The sequence below is a fragment of the Seriola dumerili genome, unplaced genomic scaffold (assembly GCF_002260705.1).
Source record: "Seriola dumerili isolate Sdu_G_001 unplaced genomic scaffold, Sdu_1.0 BDQW01000068.1, whole genome shotgun sequence".
NCBI lineage: Eukaryota > Metazoa > Chordata > Actinopteri > Carangiformes > Carangidae > Seriola > Seriola dumerili.
This window is the reverse complement of record NW_019174323.1, coordinates 2,895,200-2,913,639: the sequence shown is the minus strand read 5'-3', so window position 1 is coordinate 2,913,639 and position 18,440 is coordinate 2,895,200. Positions and strand designations below refer to the sequence as shown.

General features: G+C 44.8%; 1 protein-coding gene across 1 annotated transcript; it reads left to right on the top strand.

Annotated features, from left to right (window-relative positions):
- The first annotated feature begins 645 nt into the window (after window positions 1-645).
- Window positions 646-18,089, top strand: LOC111220108 (proto-oncogene Wnt-3). The gene is made up of 4 exons (XM_022743076.1): window positions 646-725; window positions 12,217-12,458; window positions 15,224-15,489; window positions 17,610-18,089. Exons 1-4 carry the CDS (start codon window positions 646-648, stop codon window positions 18,087-18,089), a joined length of 1,068 nt encoding a protein of 355 aa, XP_022598797.1.
- The last annotated feature ends 351 nt before the right edge of the window (window positions 18,090-18,440 follow it).

The window sequence follows — 18,440 nt, the reverse complement described above, 5'->3', positions numbered from 1 at the left end:
TTCAGTAATCATGTATGAAACAAGTTGAGTAACAAGTCTGCTCTACCTTTTTCATGTGTCCCTCCCTATACCTCCCTCTCCCATTTCCCTCCCTCCCTCTTTTCACTCTTTCCTTTCTTTTCCACATTACCAGGGGGTGGCGTGTGATTGACAGATGGGAACGAATAATAATTTTTTTTTCGTAACCTAAGGCCATCTTCTGTGATTGGCTTGCCAGCTGACATCTCCAAAACCTCATTCCCCCCGCCTCCCCCCTCCACCACCCCCCCTTTAATATTGGGCCTGTGGATGAGGCATCCTGAGGGAGAAAAAAGTAGAGAGAGAGAGAAAAAGATATCTACCTTAGGGAAGAACCTCAGAGAGAGGGAGGGAAGGAGAGGACGGGTAGGAGCGTGTGTGCATGTGTGTAAGAGACACTTATTCTCTTAACTACTAGGAGACAGACACACTTTCCTGGCCCGACTCAAAGAAGGGGGGAAAACAGGAGGAAGATTTTTTTTTTTCAATATCATTTTAATTTTCCCCTCATTCAACAATCAAGCTGCCCTAAAGCTTCTCTTCCTGGAAACTCTTCTTCATTGCCTACTGGAAGTTCTATGTATTGATCCATTTACCCTCTCACACACACACTACAAGGCTTACCTCATGGATTTGTATCTGATTGGATATTTGATGTGTGTGTGGTTGTCCAGCTCACGGGTGCTTGGAGGCTATCCCATCTGGTGGTGAGTACAAATCCACAGTTTCAGCATCAGACCCTATAGCCGCATAAAGAGAGAGAGTCTTTTTGGTCAAATGATCATTTCTGAGAGGGCAGAATGTGCACTTTCAGTTGACTGCGTGGAAAAATGTTCTCCGGCCCAGTCCAAAGAATCTTAACCTCAAATACTAGTGTAACGGAAAAGGCTCGCCGTTCTTTTCCTCTCCACATTCATGTCAATTTATCATATTGGAGCATGTTGTGATGCAAAGAGGGTGAATTTGTAGTTTGGGAACCATTAAATTATTAAATGTGTAGACTTGTTTTTTGAATTTAATTTTAAAAATACATCAGCGAGTGGTTGCCATGTGGGTAGGAATTGTCCATAGTATTGTGAGGACTTGCGAGGCATTTCTACACAAACAGTGCAAGTCAGGAGGATCATTCATTATTATATAAATTGTGGCTATCGCTCAGGCACAATGACAGCAGTGATGTTGCTCATGAAAACTCAACAAAGCCTCAAAAAAAGCAAAAAAACAAAAACAAAAAAAACCCAAAAAAAAACCAATCAATTTCTTTCTTGAAATACAACCATATAATTTTGGAAGTGCCTTAGGAAGTACAACAATCATGACTTATAAGATCAGCGTCATTTAGTTTTGTTTGCTATTGTCTGTCACTGTCCTACATTCAGGCCGCCGGCCCCCAAACATGCCGTGAATTGAATTTTTTTTTTAAATATTATATGACATGCACTGATAAAGTTGTGCACAATTTTAAAATTATTACAAATTTTGCAGTCTGCCATGGGGCATCAGCTGTAATTAAATCAATCCATTTCTTTTTTTTTTTTTTCTTTTTTTTTTTTTTTAAACACAGTTAAGCATATCATTTTGCTTTTCAATTGTACCACAATTCACCCCCTCCACTACGGATTTGTCAGGAGACAATATGTTTAGGTGCCGCAGGGTTTTATTCTTTGTTAAATTATCCCAGATCGCTTTTGGCACCAGCAACTGAAATTTAGAGGTTTATCTCATTACAAATTCAGCTACATGCAGCTGACCTCATAGCTCCTGGTCTTCTTTTGTAACATAAAGCTTCTATTTTGGTGATATTTGCGTAGGCGTATGACAAAGCTCTTTTGGCTCACGACACAATACTTGTCAGAGCTACTGCACTTTTAGTAGCCCAACTAGCATATGGTCCCACCACACTGCTGTCCAAACCGCGAGCATCTTCTGGTTTCATTTACAGAGCAGGCAGCTGCCAAGCACACAGGCCACAGGGCTGAAGTGTTAATGGCAAAGAGGACTTTACACCCACTCCTGGCTTCAGCAAGAACCGTCAGACACTGGTGACAAAGAGCCTGGATTCTCTCTCTCTATGTGAATTACCTGCAGCTGTTCTGTTTAAGGAGCTTACATGACACTGGTATAATGTTCAAACCTTAACAATGCGCGCCACCTTTGATTTGGGTAACAAATTTTGAAGCGCAGGCTGGGGTAGGGGGGTTACTGGGAAGATGGAGAGATGAAAAGCCCATAGCCGTAGCTCCAGGTGACTGGGCAGGTGTTGAGGAATGGGTGTCAAACGGCGCTGTCAGTGGCATCACCCCGCGGTGTTGAACATGTCCAAAAGGTGACAAAATGAGGTGGTGCGTCAAGCGAGAGGGTGCTGAGTTTCAGTGAGGGCCCAGGCAGAGACTGCTCTCAGCTTCTGTCTCAGGGGCGATGACTTGGCCATAAATTCTCAAGCCACGGTGGGACGGGTTGGAGGGAAGAGGAGTTTTGACTGCTTTATGCCTGGCAGCTTTGCTTTTACAAGATGGGGTGTTGAAAACAAAACAGAGCATAAATAACTCCAGTGATATGCACATATGCGAGAAGATGAAGATGAGGTGTAGTAGAAAGAAAGAGGCATAGCAAACTAATGAGGTGGGTTTGGAGAGGTGAGGCAGAGCAGTAAATCGCTCTCTTGAAATGCAAGAATGTTGGGAAAACAGTAGTTTCGTACGAAACGGGCAAAATCAAGGTTTGAGAGAATTCATGACAGCTTAAAGCTATGGTATGACCCCATATTATCCACAGGTCTCACGGCGTCTCTGTCCAATTATCTGACAACGCCAGCCTCTCTGTGTGGTTTGAAAATGAAAAAGTATGTGTTCTTGGATTTAATGCTGTGTTCTGGTTTCACCTTTTAACCCGTATCAAACTAAAATAAGAAGTTGAGGCTGAGGACTGTGACATAATATGCTGTTAATAAAAGTCACTGTTCTACTACTGTATTAAGTCAGTGTGGCTCTCAGAGCAGCTCAAACCACTCTGTCAGCCAGCAGTGTGTTTGTGTTCTTGCATAAACAGCAGCCAGTTGTAAGTGAATGATGACAGTCACTTTCAGCGTGGTATCACCTCAGCTGAATCTGGTCCAACAACCAGCCGTCGAGCATCAGCAGTGATTATCGGTTTAACTCTGTCGTATCACGCCGCACGACCACGAGATGTTTGAACTGTTATTCTCTTAATCCTGTGTTATCATCACCGCTGTTAAGTCTGCACGAGGAAGCTGAGACATTGAACTTTTGTTCATTTTGTCAGCAGCTCATTGTAATTTTGAAGTAGGGCCATTTCACCTTTTCCCCTAATAATTCTCAGTTACATAAGATTTATCTTGTTGTGGTCATAAAATCAAACAAAGGGTAGGGTGAGAGAACATGGAACTGCTGCACGGAGAACAACAAATCTGTTCTGAAAATGTCTGACATTGTTTCACATACAGTTTTGCCGTTGCTGAAATTATCACCAGCTTCTCTGAGCAACCGATGCAATCCTGATCCATCAATATTTCATTGCATTCGCACACCTAGACAGGACTTTGCTCAGCTTCTGCTCAGGTGAAACATCAGCGGCAGTTTGGCAATCTGACATGAAGCAGTCGTAAAGAGCTGATATTCAGTCTCTAACAGAAAACTATTTGTTAACTGTGCAGAATAACACATTTAAAGTATTAGATGTGCTTTATAATTTACTTCTGTTGAAACCTTCCACATGAAACTGCAACACTAAAACTTTCAGTGATTTAATTTTGACATCCTTTAATTAAATGTTAGAGCATGTTTTAACCTAAATACAGCTTCCTGACTAAAATGCTGTTAGAAGAAGTACTTATGTGAGTTTTGGGAACCATTGGGGCCTCAATAATATCAGTGCCGTACCTCTCGAAAAGTCTCAAGCAAAGCTATCTAGGTTTAACCAAACTGCCCAGTCTATACATAGACCTTTCCAGTTCAACCTGAGCGGCTTAAAAGGGGGGCTCTAGAGTCCATCTCTGGGTCTCAGGAATGTCATTATCTGACTGTGACACCCCTCCACCCCCCAAACCTCCAATCCTCAATCCAATCTTCAACCCCTACCGTTGGCGAAGGGATCACTTAAATGATTCTTACTGCGAGAAAATCCTCCGTCTGTCGTCCCGTGTGAAAAGATCAAGGATGTTCGGGCATTATTCTCTACAGGGCAGTGGAAGGTGGAGAAAAGTCCAGAAGAATGTCATTCATAAGAAACTTTAGGGTTCCATTATGAATGGCTGAGGGCTGCCACAGAGCCAGGGTCAAAGGCAATTTTGGGCTAAAGCCCAAGAGAAATGTCTCCACATAGAGTGATACATCCACAGGGATAAAAGGAATATGAGAGGAGTATATTCTAAAATGACTAAGATCTTCCCCCTAAAGCAGGTGCATTACCACTGCTAAGGTATCAAGATTATAGTGAGGCAATATTGTGGAGTTGAATCAAAGCACTTTGATTCGACTGATGCATTTTAATCTATTTTCACATTGTAATTTAAAAGAATGATACCTATCATGATATACCAAGTCCAACACATTACCTCACAAATCTTTACAAGACAGTCTGCACTGATCAAGCATGTGGGACGACATTATCCAGCCAAACCCAAGCTAGGTGAGAGGTTCAAAGGAGAGTGGTATTTCAAAGCAGCGAGGGCGAGTCCTAATCTTCACCCACCATCAAAGGACATGCAAAGTGCTCTTGTAGGAAATGACAAAGTCCCCCTGTGCACAGCTATTAGGTGCACTAAAACACAGGCCAGGACAGTTCCTCAAAGGGAAAACACAGCAATGGCCAGGGGCAAGGAGATCATTAGGGGACACGTGTGGAGGTACACACACACACACAAACAATATTTAAAGTCTTCATTACCTGGCTGATCTCACCTGTATGGCTTGTTACAGAGGTTAATTATTAGCAAAGAGCAATTTCTCCAGCACACAGGGTCAGTGACAGAGATGTGCTGATCACACCTGTACAGCCTGTATTCAGGTGACACCCTCAGGTCGCTGACCAGGTCAACCAAACCACTAAAATATGCAGTGAGGAAAGGGAAGAGAGGACTATCAATCAATAGCTTTAGATTACAAGAGATCCAGTTAACATGTTTTCAAAAAATGGTGCCATGGACACACAATTTCATCCAAACATCATCAACAATATGGTGAAATAATTTGTGCACCCTTACCCTCGTCAGGTTATGTGGGTTGGGTATCTTTTAGATTTTTCAATAAAAGCAGTGATATAATATTTAATTTCCAGGACTTTTAGAGAAAAAAAAAATCCAAATCAGGAAGTATTATGTTAAAGACATAAACAAGAAGGACCAGGCGTCTGAACAACACCCTGTCTATATGCATGAGTGCAAAGGTAAAATGCAAAAGTAAGGATATGCATTACAACCGTTGGGTTCATAAGGGCGAGAACCTGCAACATCAGATAAGTCTCCACTGTTGGGGTCAGGGTTGTTAAACAGTGTGGGCTGCCTCTGAGTGCAGCATCTGCAGACTAGCAGGCTTTGCAAACCAGGTTTATGCCCAACAATGTAGTTTCACATCCCATGTTTTTGTTTTTTTTGTTTTTTTTCTAATCAACCAAGCATGAGAAAGTCAACATCAGTTTGGTTTTTAATCACATCTGAAGACACTATGCAGTGTTTGAAATCTCCACAGAGAAATTCCAGACATACAATGGAAGATTCCAGACAATCTATTACGAGTTATGATTTGCATAGGATGCATTGCTGCAGAGAATTCAAGCAGCAGTGCCAACAAGCAGTGGCTAATGAGCAGTGTCAGGGAACAATGCGCTGTTTGAGTTGTGGTTTATTCACAGTCCCTCAAGACTCATTCAAACAAGCTCTGTCCTTTCAAGACAACAGCTCAGACTGTGTTGTGTCCACCTCCAGGCAGACCAAGACACCAAGCTTCCAGTCTGACGTGCATTTGTCAGTGCCTTGTACTCTCTGGTGCACTCCTGTGCTGAGCCTCTGCTGCTCTCATTCACTCCCTGACAGGCAGGTTTACAAGTTTATACCCTGTTCAGTTTCCCTCATCACGTCTCCATATTTGTGACTGCAGGGGCTCCTTGTCCCAACTCCACACTCTCTCCATAACAGTCTGCAGAGAGAGGGGAGAGGAGGGGAGGCAAAGGAGGTAGAAAGACAGAACAGGTTGGAACATTTTTCAGGGGTCCTGTCATTTTTTATCTGATCAGCCAGGAGCTGTTGGACTACAAATCAAAAGTGTGCCAAAGTAAAAGAGAAGACAACAAAACACAGACAGGAGCTTTGCATTCCATCCTCCACCAGGAAAAGTCCCATCCTCGGGCAAAGCCGGCAACTTTCCTTGGCCCACTTACTCTCTTTCGAGTGTCTTTATCTCTCTGTGGACTCTGTTATGGGATTTACAAATGAGATTCTGGTGGCAATGTTTTCAGTGCACGTCTCTGACTTCTCTGCTAGGGCCTCATTTAGCAACACGATGCCCTCCAGGCAAATCTGACAAGTTGAGCTGCGGCGTCAACATATAGAGGTAAATTAGAGGTAGATTAGAGTTTAATGCAAACAATATTCTCAGTGTCAGGCCTTTTTGGGAGCCTGGCTCTTGCAGAAGTGACAGAGCACACTTGGTACGAAGTACTACAGGCACAAACTCAGCATCAGCTAACAGTATTAATTTCTCTTTAATGAAATAAGTTAACTATTATAAGGCCAAATCCTTTCAAACTCCTTATTGATTCAATTTATCTATAGCTTACAAGCAACATAAATGAGAACTAGGATCATATTTAAGAGCTAACCTAAATGTTTTGTATTGCACTTTGGTAATTTAATGAAAGAGAGGAAATAAAATATCTGATAAGAGATTAATTAGAGTTAGAGCTGAAAAAAATCTTTACTTAATGAAACAAATCCAAAATGAAACCATCAAAAATCAACCCTATCTGAAGTCTTCCTCATGAGGTGTAGTTTAATACATCATCAGCCCTACCTCTCCACTTGACCTGACAGCAACAGCCTGGAGAGTGTCCCAGCTTGTGATTAAACGAAATGGAAAATTATATCATCATGTGTAACAGTTTTCAGCATGTTCTGCAACAGCCCGGCACAGAACAAAGGCTGTTATGGGCATTTGAACAAGGCATCCACCTCATGCTATCATAAGTGATAACCTTGTTGGAAGTGAGAACTTACAAGTATCAACACAACCATGTAGTTCACTCTGCCTTCACACAGGTTTCCATGAAGTCTGTGAACATAGTGCCTAAGGAGGAATGGATAGAGGGATGGATTGTGACAGGTTCTCTAATCCCTCTCTTTTCCTTTCTGCTTCACTCTCATACTTTGTTCGCCACTTCAACATTCCACTTTGTACTGAACTACAAACTACTGAAAGCTTTGAATTAACTCCAGACAATATGAACACAAAACATATTGCAAAATGTGTCTTTTTTGACTCGCGTTCAAGGATCATTTCAGCAGAAACAATGGTGGAATGTTACCAGTTTAAATTTGAGGGTACTTCTATTGCATTAGACTTAAATGTGTTCGTAATATTTAGTGTACTCTTATTGATGCTAATCGAGTGGACGGAAACACATCTCAGCATCACAAACTGCAGCCTGTGTGAAGAAGCTAAAATTAGCTCCACTTCTACCCGCTTCCAAATTAAAATGCCTCATGCACTAAGTCAGTAATAACAATCCAACCGTTTAAGCTATGTAACTTGAATATAACAATAACAGCAGCCACTTTATCTGCATAATGATTATTTTAGCTTTTAGCTACAATGTGCTGACACGCACTGTTTGGAACATTTCTCTCTGTGATATTGCTGCAAAGGAAAAGGAGTAGGATACAGCTTCTAGCACTTGTCAAAACTGAAAACGAAAACATTTTTTATTATTTATAAGAACTTACCTTAAGAAGCTATTTCTTGAGAAGATTTTGTTAACTAGCAGTGAAGCTAGCATTGATGGACCTGAAGAGTGGTTGACGTCACTGCACAGCTTAGCTACTTGGTTAATGACATGTTTGGTGGGATAAGACAAAAGATGACACCATTACGAGACAACTACTGTGAAGAAACTGAAAAAATAGCCCTTGTAAAACTAATACACAGAGCTAAAACTTAGCTAGCAGGTCTTATGAGAACACTTACCACAGTTTTATTCTTCCATATCCAGATTCCTCGAAGATCTTCAAAGAAAGTTATCAAATTAGCACAAAAAATCTTCTGTTTGCTGCATAATGAGCTAACTTATTTTACATTTTCTAATGGTAAGCTATGGGTAAACTTTTATGGTTCTGAAAATAAATTGCATGAAGTTATTCCCTGAACAAGTATAAAATTTACTTTGACCATCAGATACAATTTAACTTAAGAGTGCTTTTCTCTGTAGGACCATGTGTATTGAGCTTTGCCATGTCATGCTAACGCAATTTAAGCTACTTTTTCAGTATCTTAAAATGTACCAAGGTTAGGATGAGGATCCAAAATTCCTGCATTGGGTTTGACTTGAGGAACTTCAAATTGATTAATTTCAATTTCCTCTTTTAAAGATAAGACAAGCTCTATCAAAGTCGTGTTTGATCACACCTCAATGTAGAATTTCAGTATGAACATCTGATCATAATGACCTTTCATTTGATTAACGATGCAAACAGGCGGGAGATGAACACTCCTGCTCTTTGATACTCGATGTACACCCTGGTCATGAACTTCAAACTTTTTCTGTTGGCCATCAGGCTAAAGGCAGTGAGGTCAGATGTCATGTTCTGCTCAACAGGTTCAGAGGGTCACCTGGTACTTTTTGTGCCTCTGGACATAGGAGGCTTGTCACACAAAGAAAGCTCATCTATGCACAGACATGTGCAACACACTGACCCCTGTAATGCAGACCTCCCACAATAGCAGCTGCAACATATTTCTGACTCAGAGACAGCTTCACTTTTCTATCCAAGCAGCAGAGATTGTAGTAGTGATTTTATTGCACTGGGAGTGGCTGAGTCAAAAGTTTTTGTTTACAGTGTCATAGTCTTGATTGTGTGAATTTCCACCCTTTAGCAAGGTGTGTGGTGGAATCCCTTTGTTTCCTCTGCTTCATTTCTGTGGTTTCCAGCAGCCCATCATACTTTCACATCAGCCCGGTTTAGATACTGAGAAAACCCCCAACCATGCCGTAAACCCCCCAGGCCAGTAGAGGCCCCATACGGACCTGCCTGGGCATGCACCTGCCAAGCCCTGCAGTTCGCTGCTGCTCTGCTGCTTGTCTCGTCCCCTGCAGCAGATTCCCCCGGCATTCTGCCTCTGTGGAGGTTTCTGCGTCTGCTGCTCCCTCACTCGGTTGAGACACGTTGCTTGTGGCTTCCGAGAAGTGAGGCAAAGCAGGCAGGATCAGCATGGCACACATGTGGTCTACATGCATGCGTCTGCGTGTGAGTCTGTTTGCACGATATGCCTCATAACCCCTCAGGGTTAAGACTCTCATTAGCACCTAGCCAAAAAGATATCCCTTTCATCTCATCTGTCCATACGGATCAAATGATGCACATCCTTTGCAAACAAAGACAAATAGGCTGGCAGATCCACGGCCTGTGGTCTAAACATGCTACGGCCACCACAAAGTCCCATGCGGTTAGCTAATTGATTCCATCAGAAATCCTGAGTTCACTACCTAAGCCAGTATTTCAGGGTTGCGGACGAGCAGTTTAGCTGTCCTGAATGGAACCTGAAATGCAGCAAAGGTTGGCACAGTGGTCTAACTGCGAAGATATCTCATTTAAGCAGTAGAGATTTTCTTTTTGAGTCAATTTAGTGACGTTATTGTGGAGCATGTGACACTAGTGTTCAAATCCGAGCTCTGTGCTGGGAAGGCATCATTCGCTGAGGTCCATCCCGTGACTGAGAGATTAATGGGCAGTAACCAAACTAGCAGACAGTGTAATTAAGGTCCTTAGTCACTCAGTCACCAGACAGAGTGAAGTCAGCAATGCTTGAACTCAGTGATGTTGGTGGGGTTGGGACTGGCAGATGAGCTAATGTGGCTGCGTTCGCTTGGGTAAACTCAAGACAAGAACATAAATGGAGATTGATGAGCTCTATCAAATTACTAACTTTGCATGGGAACATCAAATTGAGGAAAACAGCATTTTAAGTTTGAGTTATTATGTTGGATATGATGCAGACTTATTTTTCCTATGTATAGTAGCGTTTGATAGTTTATGTAACTGTACAATCTTTGAGGAGCAGTGATCAGTTTCTAATTGAAACATATGAGCTGTTTGTTGTGTATCAGTGATACTACACAAGTGGCTCACAGCTGATTATGTGATCATCATATGTTCCATAACACCAGCTGTAAAAGCAAAACAGCTCAGCCTCGTGTCTCAGTGCGTAGCTCCACTGGCGAATCTCAATACCTGCTGTAACAATGCTCACCTGAGATCAAAAACAGCGTATGGCCGGGGGAGGGGGGTTTGGCTGTGGGGGCAGGGTTTTGGTGGTGGCCACAAGTAGAAAGGAAAAGCGCACAAGAGCTGTGAACTTATCTAAGGGGGGATTTTTTTCCCTGTGACTTCAATGGCTTGACTTTTGTGTCGGGGTGGGGCATAGCGCTGCACTCATCTGTCAGAGTCAGTGGCTGCTGTGATTGGGTTGCGCCCTGCGGGGGTCCTGAGGTCATCCTGAGTGGCGCTCTGATCTGATCAGTGTCAATTGTTCCCCCGTGATCCTCTCATGGCCTCCAGCGCCACGTTGTCCGCCCAGACGCAGCCAGGTGCTGGAGGAGTCTGCTCGGCCCTGGTAAAAGCGCTTCTCTCTCAGAGCTGCGAACTGGCAGCACATCTTCCCCTCCATAACCCTTGTAAACACTTCCATCACACACATCTACTGCAGAGCCTTCTTCATTCCTGAAGAATGCAGACTTGAAACATGTATGTCTCTTCGGCTGATATACTGAGCATGAGCTTCTGGAAGAGACCGTACAGTTTTGTTTAAGCTTGTCATCACAAAAAGCATGTTAAAACAAGGGCATGGCAAACATGTTTTCTCCCTCTCTGTCTTTTATTTCAAGAGAAAAAGAAAGCAATTAAAATTAATTACTTGAATGAAACTATAATGGTTTCTGGCATCACAAGCTGATCCTGGCTGCTTCGTTGTGGTGATTAATCCCTGCTTAGGCACATCTGCACGGGCCTTCTGGTGAGGCGCGCAGCTTTAGATATGCCAGGTTTTTTTGTCCATTACCAGCAAGCTCAGCTGCACACGCTGTCACTCTTAAAAACATCAAAACTCCAGAGGAAAACCACAAATTAATGATGAAACTGCAAAGGCAGGTGTTCTCATATATATTGAAATTGCACAAGGGGGCTTTTCCTAAACTACGCAGACAGGTTCTGGTGTGTCTGTTAGATCAGCAGATCTGTGTATGCTAACAAGTGGGAACACTTTGAAAAGTCAGTACTAATAGCTTGTATCCCTGCCCTGAAGTGGGCCTATTAGCCTCCCCCCTCACTCCTGGTGGAAAAAAAAAAAAGGAGACAAAATAAACAGGAGCTCTTAGTATAAACTACATTAAGCAGATAAGTCAATAAAACACTCAAGTATGAATCAGTGTATTGTCACAGAGCTACGCTTACAGTAAAACCTGAGATTAATGAATACAGAAGAGGTCCCCTCTTGTAGAGCAGGTTGCCTTTCACGGAGGCCTCCCTGGCAGGTCACCATCACTGCTATTGTGGGGTTGAGTTCAGGGAGGGCACAGACTTGTACTGTGAGACAAGCAGTTTTAATTCCCACATTCTTTACACTTGTAAAAGCACTAGGGCTGATACAAAAGATACAAAACTGAGCTTGTGTGCGATACTTTTTTGATACCGTACTTTAAGGAACATGTAGGTTTTTCTACATTTAACAAAATAAGCCCCGATGTTACATGTTCCGATCCTTACAAGAACTTTGTTTACATGAAAAACAGCCCAAAATGAGCATAAGTTTTGTTAAATCAGGTTCGGTTTCTGATTGATTATTAAGGTTTGATACACAGCTCTTAACCTTATATTATAAGTCTCTTTTGATCACCTTGCAACACAGATGCAGAGATGTTTCTTTACGCCCAGCAGACTTCACTTAATGATGCTTTTCCCCTCTCCGTGTGTCGCAGGTCCCTGGCCCTCGGGCAGCAGTACTCGTCTCTGGGCTCCCAACCCATCCTGTGCGGCTCTATCCCTGGCCTGGTGCCCAAGCAGCTGCGTTTCTGTCGCAACTACATCGAGATCATGCCCAGCGTCGCCGAAGGTGTGAAGCTGGGGATCCAGGAATGCCAACACCAGTTTAGGGGCCGGCGATGGAACTGCACCACCATCAAGGACAACCTTGCCATCTTTGGCCCTGTGTTAGATAAAGGTAGATTTTTTTTTTTTTTTTTACAAGTACAAGAAAAAGAGAGTAAGCCTCCCATAAATCTTATGGCTATACTTTGTAATGGTGTAAAGTACATATGTATCTGAGGCTTAAAGTATAAAATAAATTACGATCTAAATGATCTGTGCCAAACAACACCCAGCAATAAAAAAGCAGACTGTATATCTGAGGCTACTGCAAGCTGTTACAAAACATAGCATTCACCAGTTTTGCACCCTAAGGCTTTTCACTGCCTGTACTCTGGGCTTTTGTTGACTAACTGGGGCAATTACAATAATATACACCTTTCCTGGCTGCAGTGAGAAATGAGCGCAGGTACATGCACTGACACATTATCCAACCTCCATCCATCTTTACCTTCAATATCGCATTTGTCTTTAGAGTCAAGTCAAGCTTCTTTTCGGTTTTCCCAACCATGTTTACACTCTGATACATGAAAGAGGGTCAGCGTGGTGAATCTATCAACAAAACCTGACAAGAACAGCTGATATACTGGAGACATCCATCAGCCGCTTCACACGCAGAATACTAATTGTCCCTTAAACATCCCGCTAAACCTTGACAGTGGGAAACAATAGGCGCAGGTGTCCCGCTTTAGGCCTTGCAGTCCCTAATTATAAAGGTAGAAGTTCGTGTGTTGTGAGTGAGGCTGCTGATTGGAAATGAATTACCCTGTGTGTCAGAGGGGAAGGAATCTGGGCAGAAATGGGCAGTGTGAGCAGTCCAAGCTCCTCAGTCAAATAAAAGGGAGAGGGGAGGCCAAATGAGATTACAGGCAATAGAAAAGGGCCGGGGGGCTCCGCTCAACCCCTACTGTGCATGAAGACCAGTGTGCGCCTCACACAGTCCAGCTCCCACGGACGCCCCATTCACACGCCCTTTTGACTCTGTCATGAAAACAGGCTGAAAGGGGATCTCTCCCAACCTAGCCCGGCTGTGCACTCTGGGATGGGGAAGTAAAGGAAGGAAGGAAGGAAGGTAGGAAGGAAGGAAGGAAGGAAGGAATCATTCATTTGGGAATGATGAATGGAAGCATTCGCGTTAGGGAAAGGAGAGCTACCAACCACTAGCACCAGCCACTGTTAGCAGTGCGTTGGCCATGGTGGTGCTGTTGGTGGATGCCTGGAGGAAGTGGGGGGTTGAGGTCCTGTGGTGGGTGGTGGTGTATGGGATTTCAGCTCAGGGTGTTGGCGGAGGGGTGGCTGGAGGGAGAGTGGGGAGGGAGTTCGGGAGTTTGGGGAATGCCAGCTCCGGGCAGAGCGGGGCTGTGGGGGCGCGAGTCGCTGGGCCCTTTGTGTGGATAATACAGTGTGACACAAGGGAAACAAAGGCGGATTGATGGGCCCAGCAGGTAGCAGGAGCAGCGCTAGCCTTGGCTAACAGCCAGAGCTCCAGGGGCCCAGGGCTCACAGGCCCATGTTGTGGAGGGCCCAGTTAGGCTTGCCAGGGTGAGCAGGGATGCCCAACCTGAGGACTGTGTGTCATCCAATCACACAAGGGTTCGCTGGGGATTTAGACGAAAACTGTATCCTTTCACTATGCACAGGTTATTTCATAAGATATATCCACAAACAACAGATCAGTCAACGTATGGGTGTCGTCAATTTCAATCATTTTTTTTTTTTTAAATAGTTGTGATTTACAGTGTTTGCGTCACATTTTCACAACAAAGCGCCAGGACAGACCAGATGTCAGAAATATAAATGGATACAAACTGATCTTTGTGGCATCATATTAGCTCTATAGGCAAAAACACCTAGCATAAACAGGTATTTCTGTTTTGTCAGTTCACTTGAGGATGGGAGAATATGACTTGTCTCCAGTCAGACATTAGTAAACTCTGTCAGAGGCTTGTTTGACTGGCTCTTGGCAGTGGACTTGCTGAGTGAATTTCTGGCTTTTGCAGCTTTTGCGGTCTGTAAGATACGAGGTTAATTCTCTGGTTGTTTTCATACAAATTTCAAACCTCAGATCGCACAGTTGTGCACATCAGAAATCGAGGCCACTCGATGCTCTTGAGAAGTCAAGCCACCGCTTAAGGACACCTCCCCATACCTGTGTGTGCGTGTGTTTTTGTCTGTCTGTAACAAAGCTAGTAGAGTGTAATGGGTGAGCCACGGTAAGTGTGCTGTGATTGTGAAACAATGGTGTCTGGTTACATAATAAGCTGTTGCCTTCAAAGGAGGCGTAACTTCATCCCTCAGTGTAAAAAAGAAACAGGCCGACACACTGCTAGGTTTCACCAGAAGGCCTTGGGCTCTGAACGGGGAAAGGTAGGAGGGTGGAAGGGTGGTGAAGGGTGGAGGGGGAGGTGGGGGTGACAACATTCCTGAAACACTATCCAGATGCAAAGCAGCACACCTCAGGGATGACAGGAGGTCACTGAGATCCCACTGAGCATTAGGCCCTCCTGACACAACCACAATGGGCTGATGTCACTGCAGGGACTCTGCTTTTAGTCTCCTTCATATGTGCTTCCTCATCAGTGATGATAATCATATGATAAATACTGTGAACCATGTGTGGGAGTGTTGTTCTCTAGGCTTCTTGTTTTTTTTTCAGGTACACAAATGTGCTGTCTCAAAGATGAAATGTTATGTTAAAAGGCTTTTGCCTGGAGGTATCTCTTTCAATACCTCTGTCTGGATGTTGGCAGCAGTACAGATTGGCTTGTCCATGCTGAACACAAGACTGACACACTCCCTATCTCTCTGTCTGCCTGTCTGTCCTTCATCTGTCTCTCTCAGCAACCAGAGAGTCAGCGTTCGTCCACGCTATCGCCTCAGCGGGCGTCGCATTCGCGGTGACGCGCTCCTGTGCCGAGGGCACGTCCACTATGTGCGGCTGCGACTCCCACCACAAGGGACCTCCAGGGGAGGGCTGGAAGTGGGGTGGCTGCAGCGAGGATGCAGAGTTTGGGGTGCTGGTGTCCAGAGAGTTCGCCGACGCCAGGGAGAACCGTCCAGATGCTCGCTCGGCGATGAACCGGCACAACAACGAGGCAGGACGCACGGTAAACAGATTTAGACACATTTGAAGAGCCTGTGCAAGGATGTGCTGTTAGGTTTCTGTATTCCAGGTTAATATACAGTACATGGCCAAAAGTATGTATCTGTATGTGTATGTAAATCTGCTGATATAACAGCCTCCACTCTTCTGGGAAGCTTTCCAAAATCTTGAGGACAGCCACAAGAGGATTACTGATGGTCAGTTGATAAGGCCTGGCTCTCAGTCGGTGTTCCAGTTCATCCCAAAGCTGTTGGATAGGGTCAGGGCTCTGTGGAGGCCTGTGACCTTCCTCCACACCAAACTGGGAAAAGCATTTCTTTACAGTCCAGGCTTTGTGCACAGGCTTTGTGTTGAAACAGGAAAACTGTTGCCACAAAGTTGGAAGCAAAGTGGGAAAGCACAAACCTTAACAAACAGAGGTGGACGGGGAAGTCCGCATACTTTTGGCCAGATAGTGTACATAGTAAATACCACCACTGTCAAATCAGTTTGACAGTGTATTTACAACATTTACAAAATGTTCTGACTCTGCAAGATAAACGCAGGTTCCACCGTTGAGTACGTCGGTACATTCAGGTGGTACAGCTGTAACACATCACATTAATTGGACAACCTCTGCACAACCTGCCCTATAAATAAGGTGAAAAAACTGAAACCAAGGTGCAGTAAACAATGGACAATGATCCGACTGTCTCGCAGAGGGGATGGATTTATATTGTTTGGGATCACTAATTGTTCATGTGATTGGCAGGGATTTGGTATTTGACTTGTCCGCACATTTCTGAGCTTCCACCAGAAAATGAGCACTTGACTTTGAATGACTGGTTAATTACTCATCTCAGCAACACCCTAACTCCTTGCCTTGCCCCCCCCACACCTCGCCTTTCATGCCTTGCATCCCAATGAAAAAAATTCCCTGACAGTCAAATAACCCGAGTGAGTTGAGGGGGAAAAGAAGGAAATCAGCTCAGACTTAAAACATCACTGGCTGCTGTCACCACTGGGAGAAAACAGGCTCCCCGGCTGCTTGCTGAGGGGCAAATGGAGGGACCACACGGCAACAAGACAGCCCTTTGATCTGAGCACACAGGAGCAGTCAGAGAGACCACAGGAGCTAGCTGAACAGCGGCACTGTCAGGAGTCTGCTCTCCTCTCCACCTGGCCCTCTCACGCTCCATTATTTAGCCCCGAGGGCCTCTGGGACTTGATGTTGGCATGACAAGCTCACAGTGTGATGTCACTAGTCCATCCACCCCTCTCCACACACCCCTACTCTCCCCCTTCATCACCCAGAGGTGCCACAGCCACCTGCCTTCCGCCCCAGCCGGGGGAATTCTGCAGCTAAATATAGCCGCCGAATTAAAGCACAACACAATCGAAACACAAAGGTAAAATATGCCCCACGGCGGCACACTCATGATGTGAGCCAGTGACTTCAGAGAGAATTAGCAGCAGCACAGACCCTCTTTACTTCGCAGCTGCATGACACTTAAATAAATTGCAGCCAGTGGCGTATTGTTATTCTTGGCCTGTTCTGTGAGTCTTTAGTGGTTTTGTTAGTCTGCATTACTGAATATCCTGTATATTTCTAACCATAAAACTCCATCAGATCCTGCCTGGTGGTGACTGACTTAACCGCCCCCATAACAGCTGAGTCACTTTATTAAATCAAAGTTTACCAGCGCATTTTAGTTAATTACACTTTAAAGGTACACTCCACCCAAAATGCACCTTTTCAGTAGGAAATACCCACTCTCTGTCGGCCGTGAGAGGTACTGAAGCTGGCTTGAATTCACAGCAGTTAAAAGTGGATTCCAGACACAGATCCAAGGCTCAACCAGTACAAGTGTCTTTAGGGATTTAATTAATAAAAAAGAGAAATTATTTGGAGTATTGAACATATGGATCCACTGCTAAGCCTTTTAAAAGTATCTATGGACATTTTTATGTTTTTCTGCTATGACTCTGGATCACAGTTTATATTAACTCATACACGGAGTCCGTCCAAATGACCAGAAAATATTTGTACAAGTAAAGGTGTTGAAACAAGAAAAGTTAGGACTGGTTTTGGTTTAAATGGTCCTACCAAGTGATCATACGGTATTTGTCTTCTGTGTTTCTCAGACCATCCTCGACCACATGCACCTGCGCTGCAAATGCCACGGCCTGTCAGGAAGCTGCGAGGTGAAGACGTGCTGGTGGGCGCAGCCGGACTTCCGCATGCTGGGCGACTACCTGAAAGACAAGTACGACAGCGCCTCGGAGATGGTGGTGGAGAAACACCGTGAGTCGCGCGGCTGGGTGGAGACGCTGCGGGTCAAGTACGCCTTCTTCAAGCACCCCACCGAGCGTGACCTGGTCTACTACGAGGGCTCGCCCAACTTCTGCGAGCCCAACCCGGAGACAGGCTCCTTTGGGACACGCGACCGAGTCTGCAACGTGTCGTCACACGGCATCGAGGGCTGCGACCTGCTGTGCTGCGGCCGCGGCCACAACACCCGGACTGAGAAACGCAAAGAGAAGTGCCACTGCATCTTCCACTGGTGCTGCTACGTCAGTTGTCAGGAGTGCGTGCGCGTCTACGACGTGCACACGTGCAAGTGAGAGAGGCCTGTTGCTTTCAGACAAACTGAGTGCTGGACTACAAGTGCTGCCCACCCCCGCCCCTCAACTCCCCATCGTCCTGCACGACTTCCCTGCTTCTCCAGACACAGACTCTGTTTCCCACACACTCATCAGCACCACACACTGAGGCCCTAACGGGTGATGGCACATCAGAAATGGATCCTTCTCCACCTTTCATTGTCAAAACCCTGCACTAGAATCCGTCTGCATCCACTTCCATAAGTTCCTGTGTTGACCTGACTGCTCTCATTGGAAGAAGTCAGACTTGTGCCACTTTCCCCTGATTCCTCTTCCTGCAGCATTGGGCCACGACCCCCCCCAGCCCCATCC

Bases quoted from the DNA above. Each gene is read 5' to 3' on its own strand.
- LOC111220108 (XM_022743076.1), top strand. From the start codon at position 646: ATGGATTTGTATCTGATTGGATATTTGATGTGTGTGTGGTTGTCCAGC. The intron at 726-12,216 runs GTGAGTACAAAT...CGTGTGTCGCAG, and splicing joins GGAGGCTATCCCATCTGGTG to GTCCCTGGCCCTCGGGCAGC. The intron at 15,490-17,609 runs GTAAACAGATTT...TGTGTTTCTCAG, and splicing joins ACAACGAGGCAGGACGCACG to ACCATCCTCGACCACATGCA.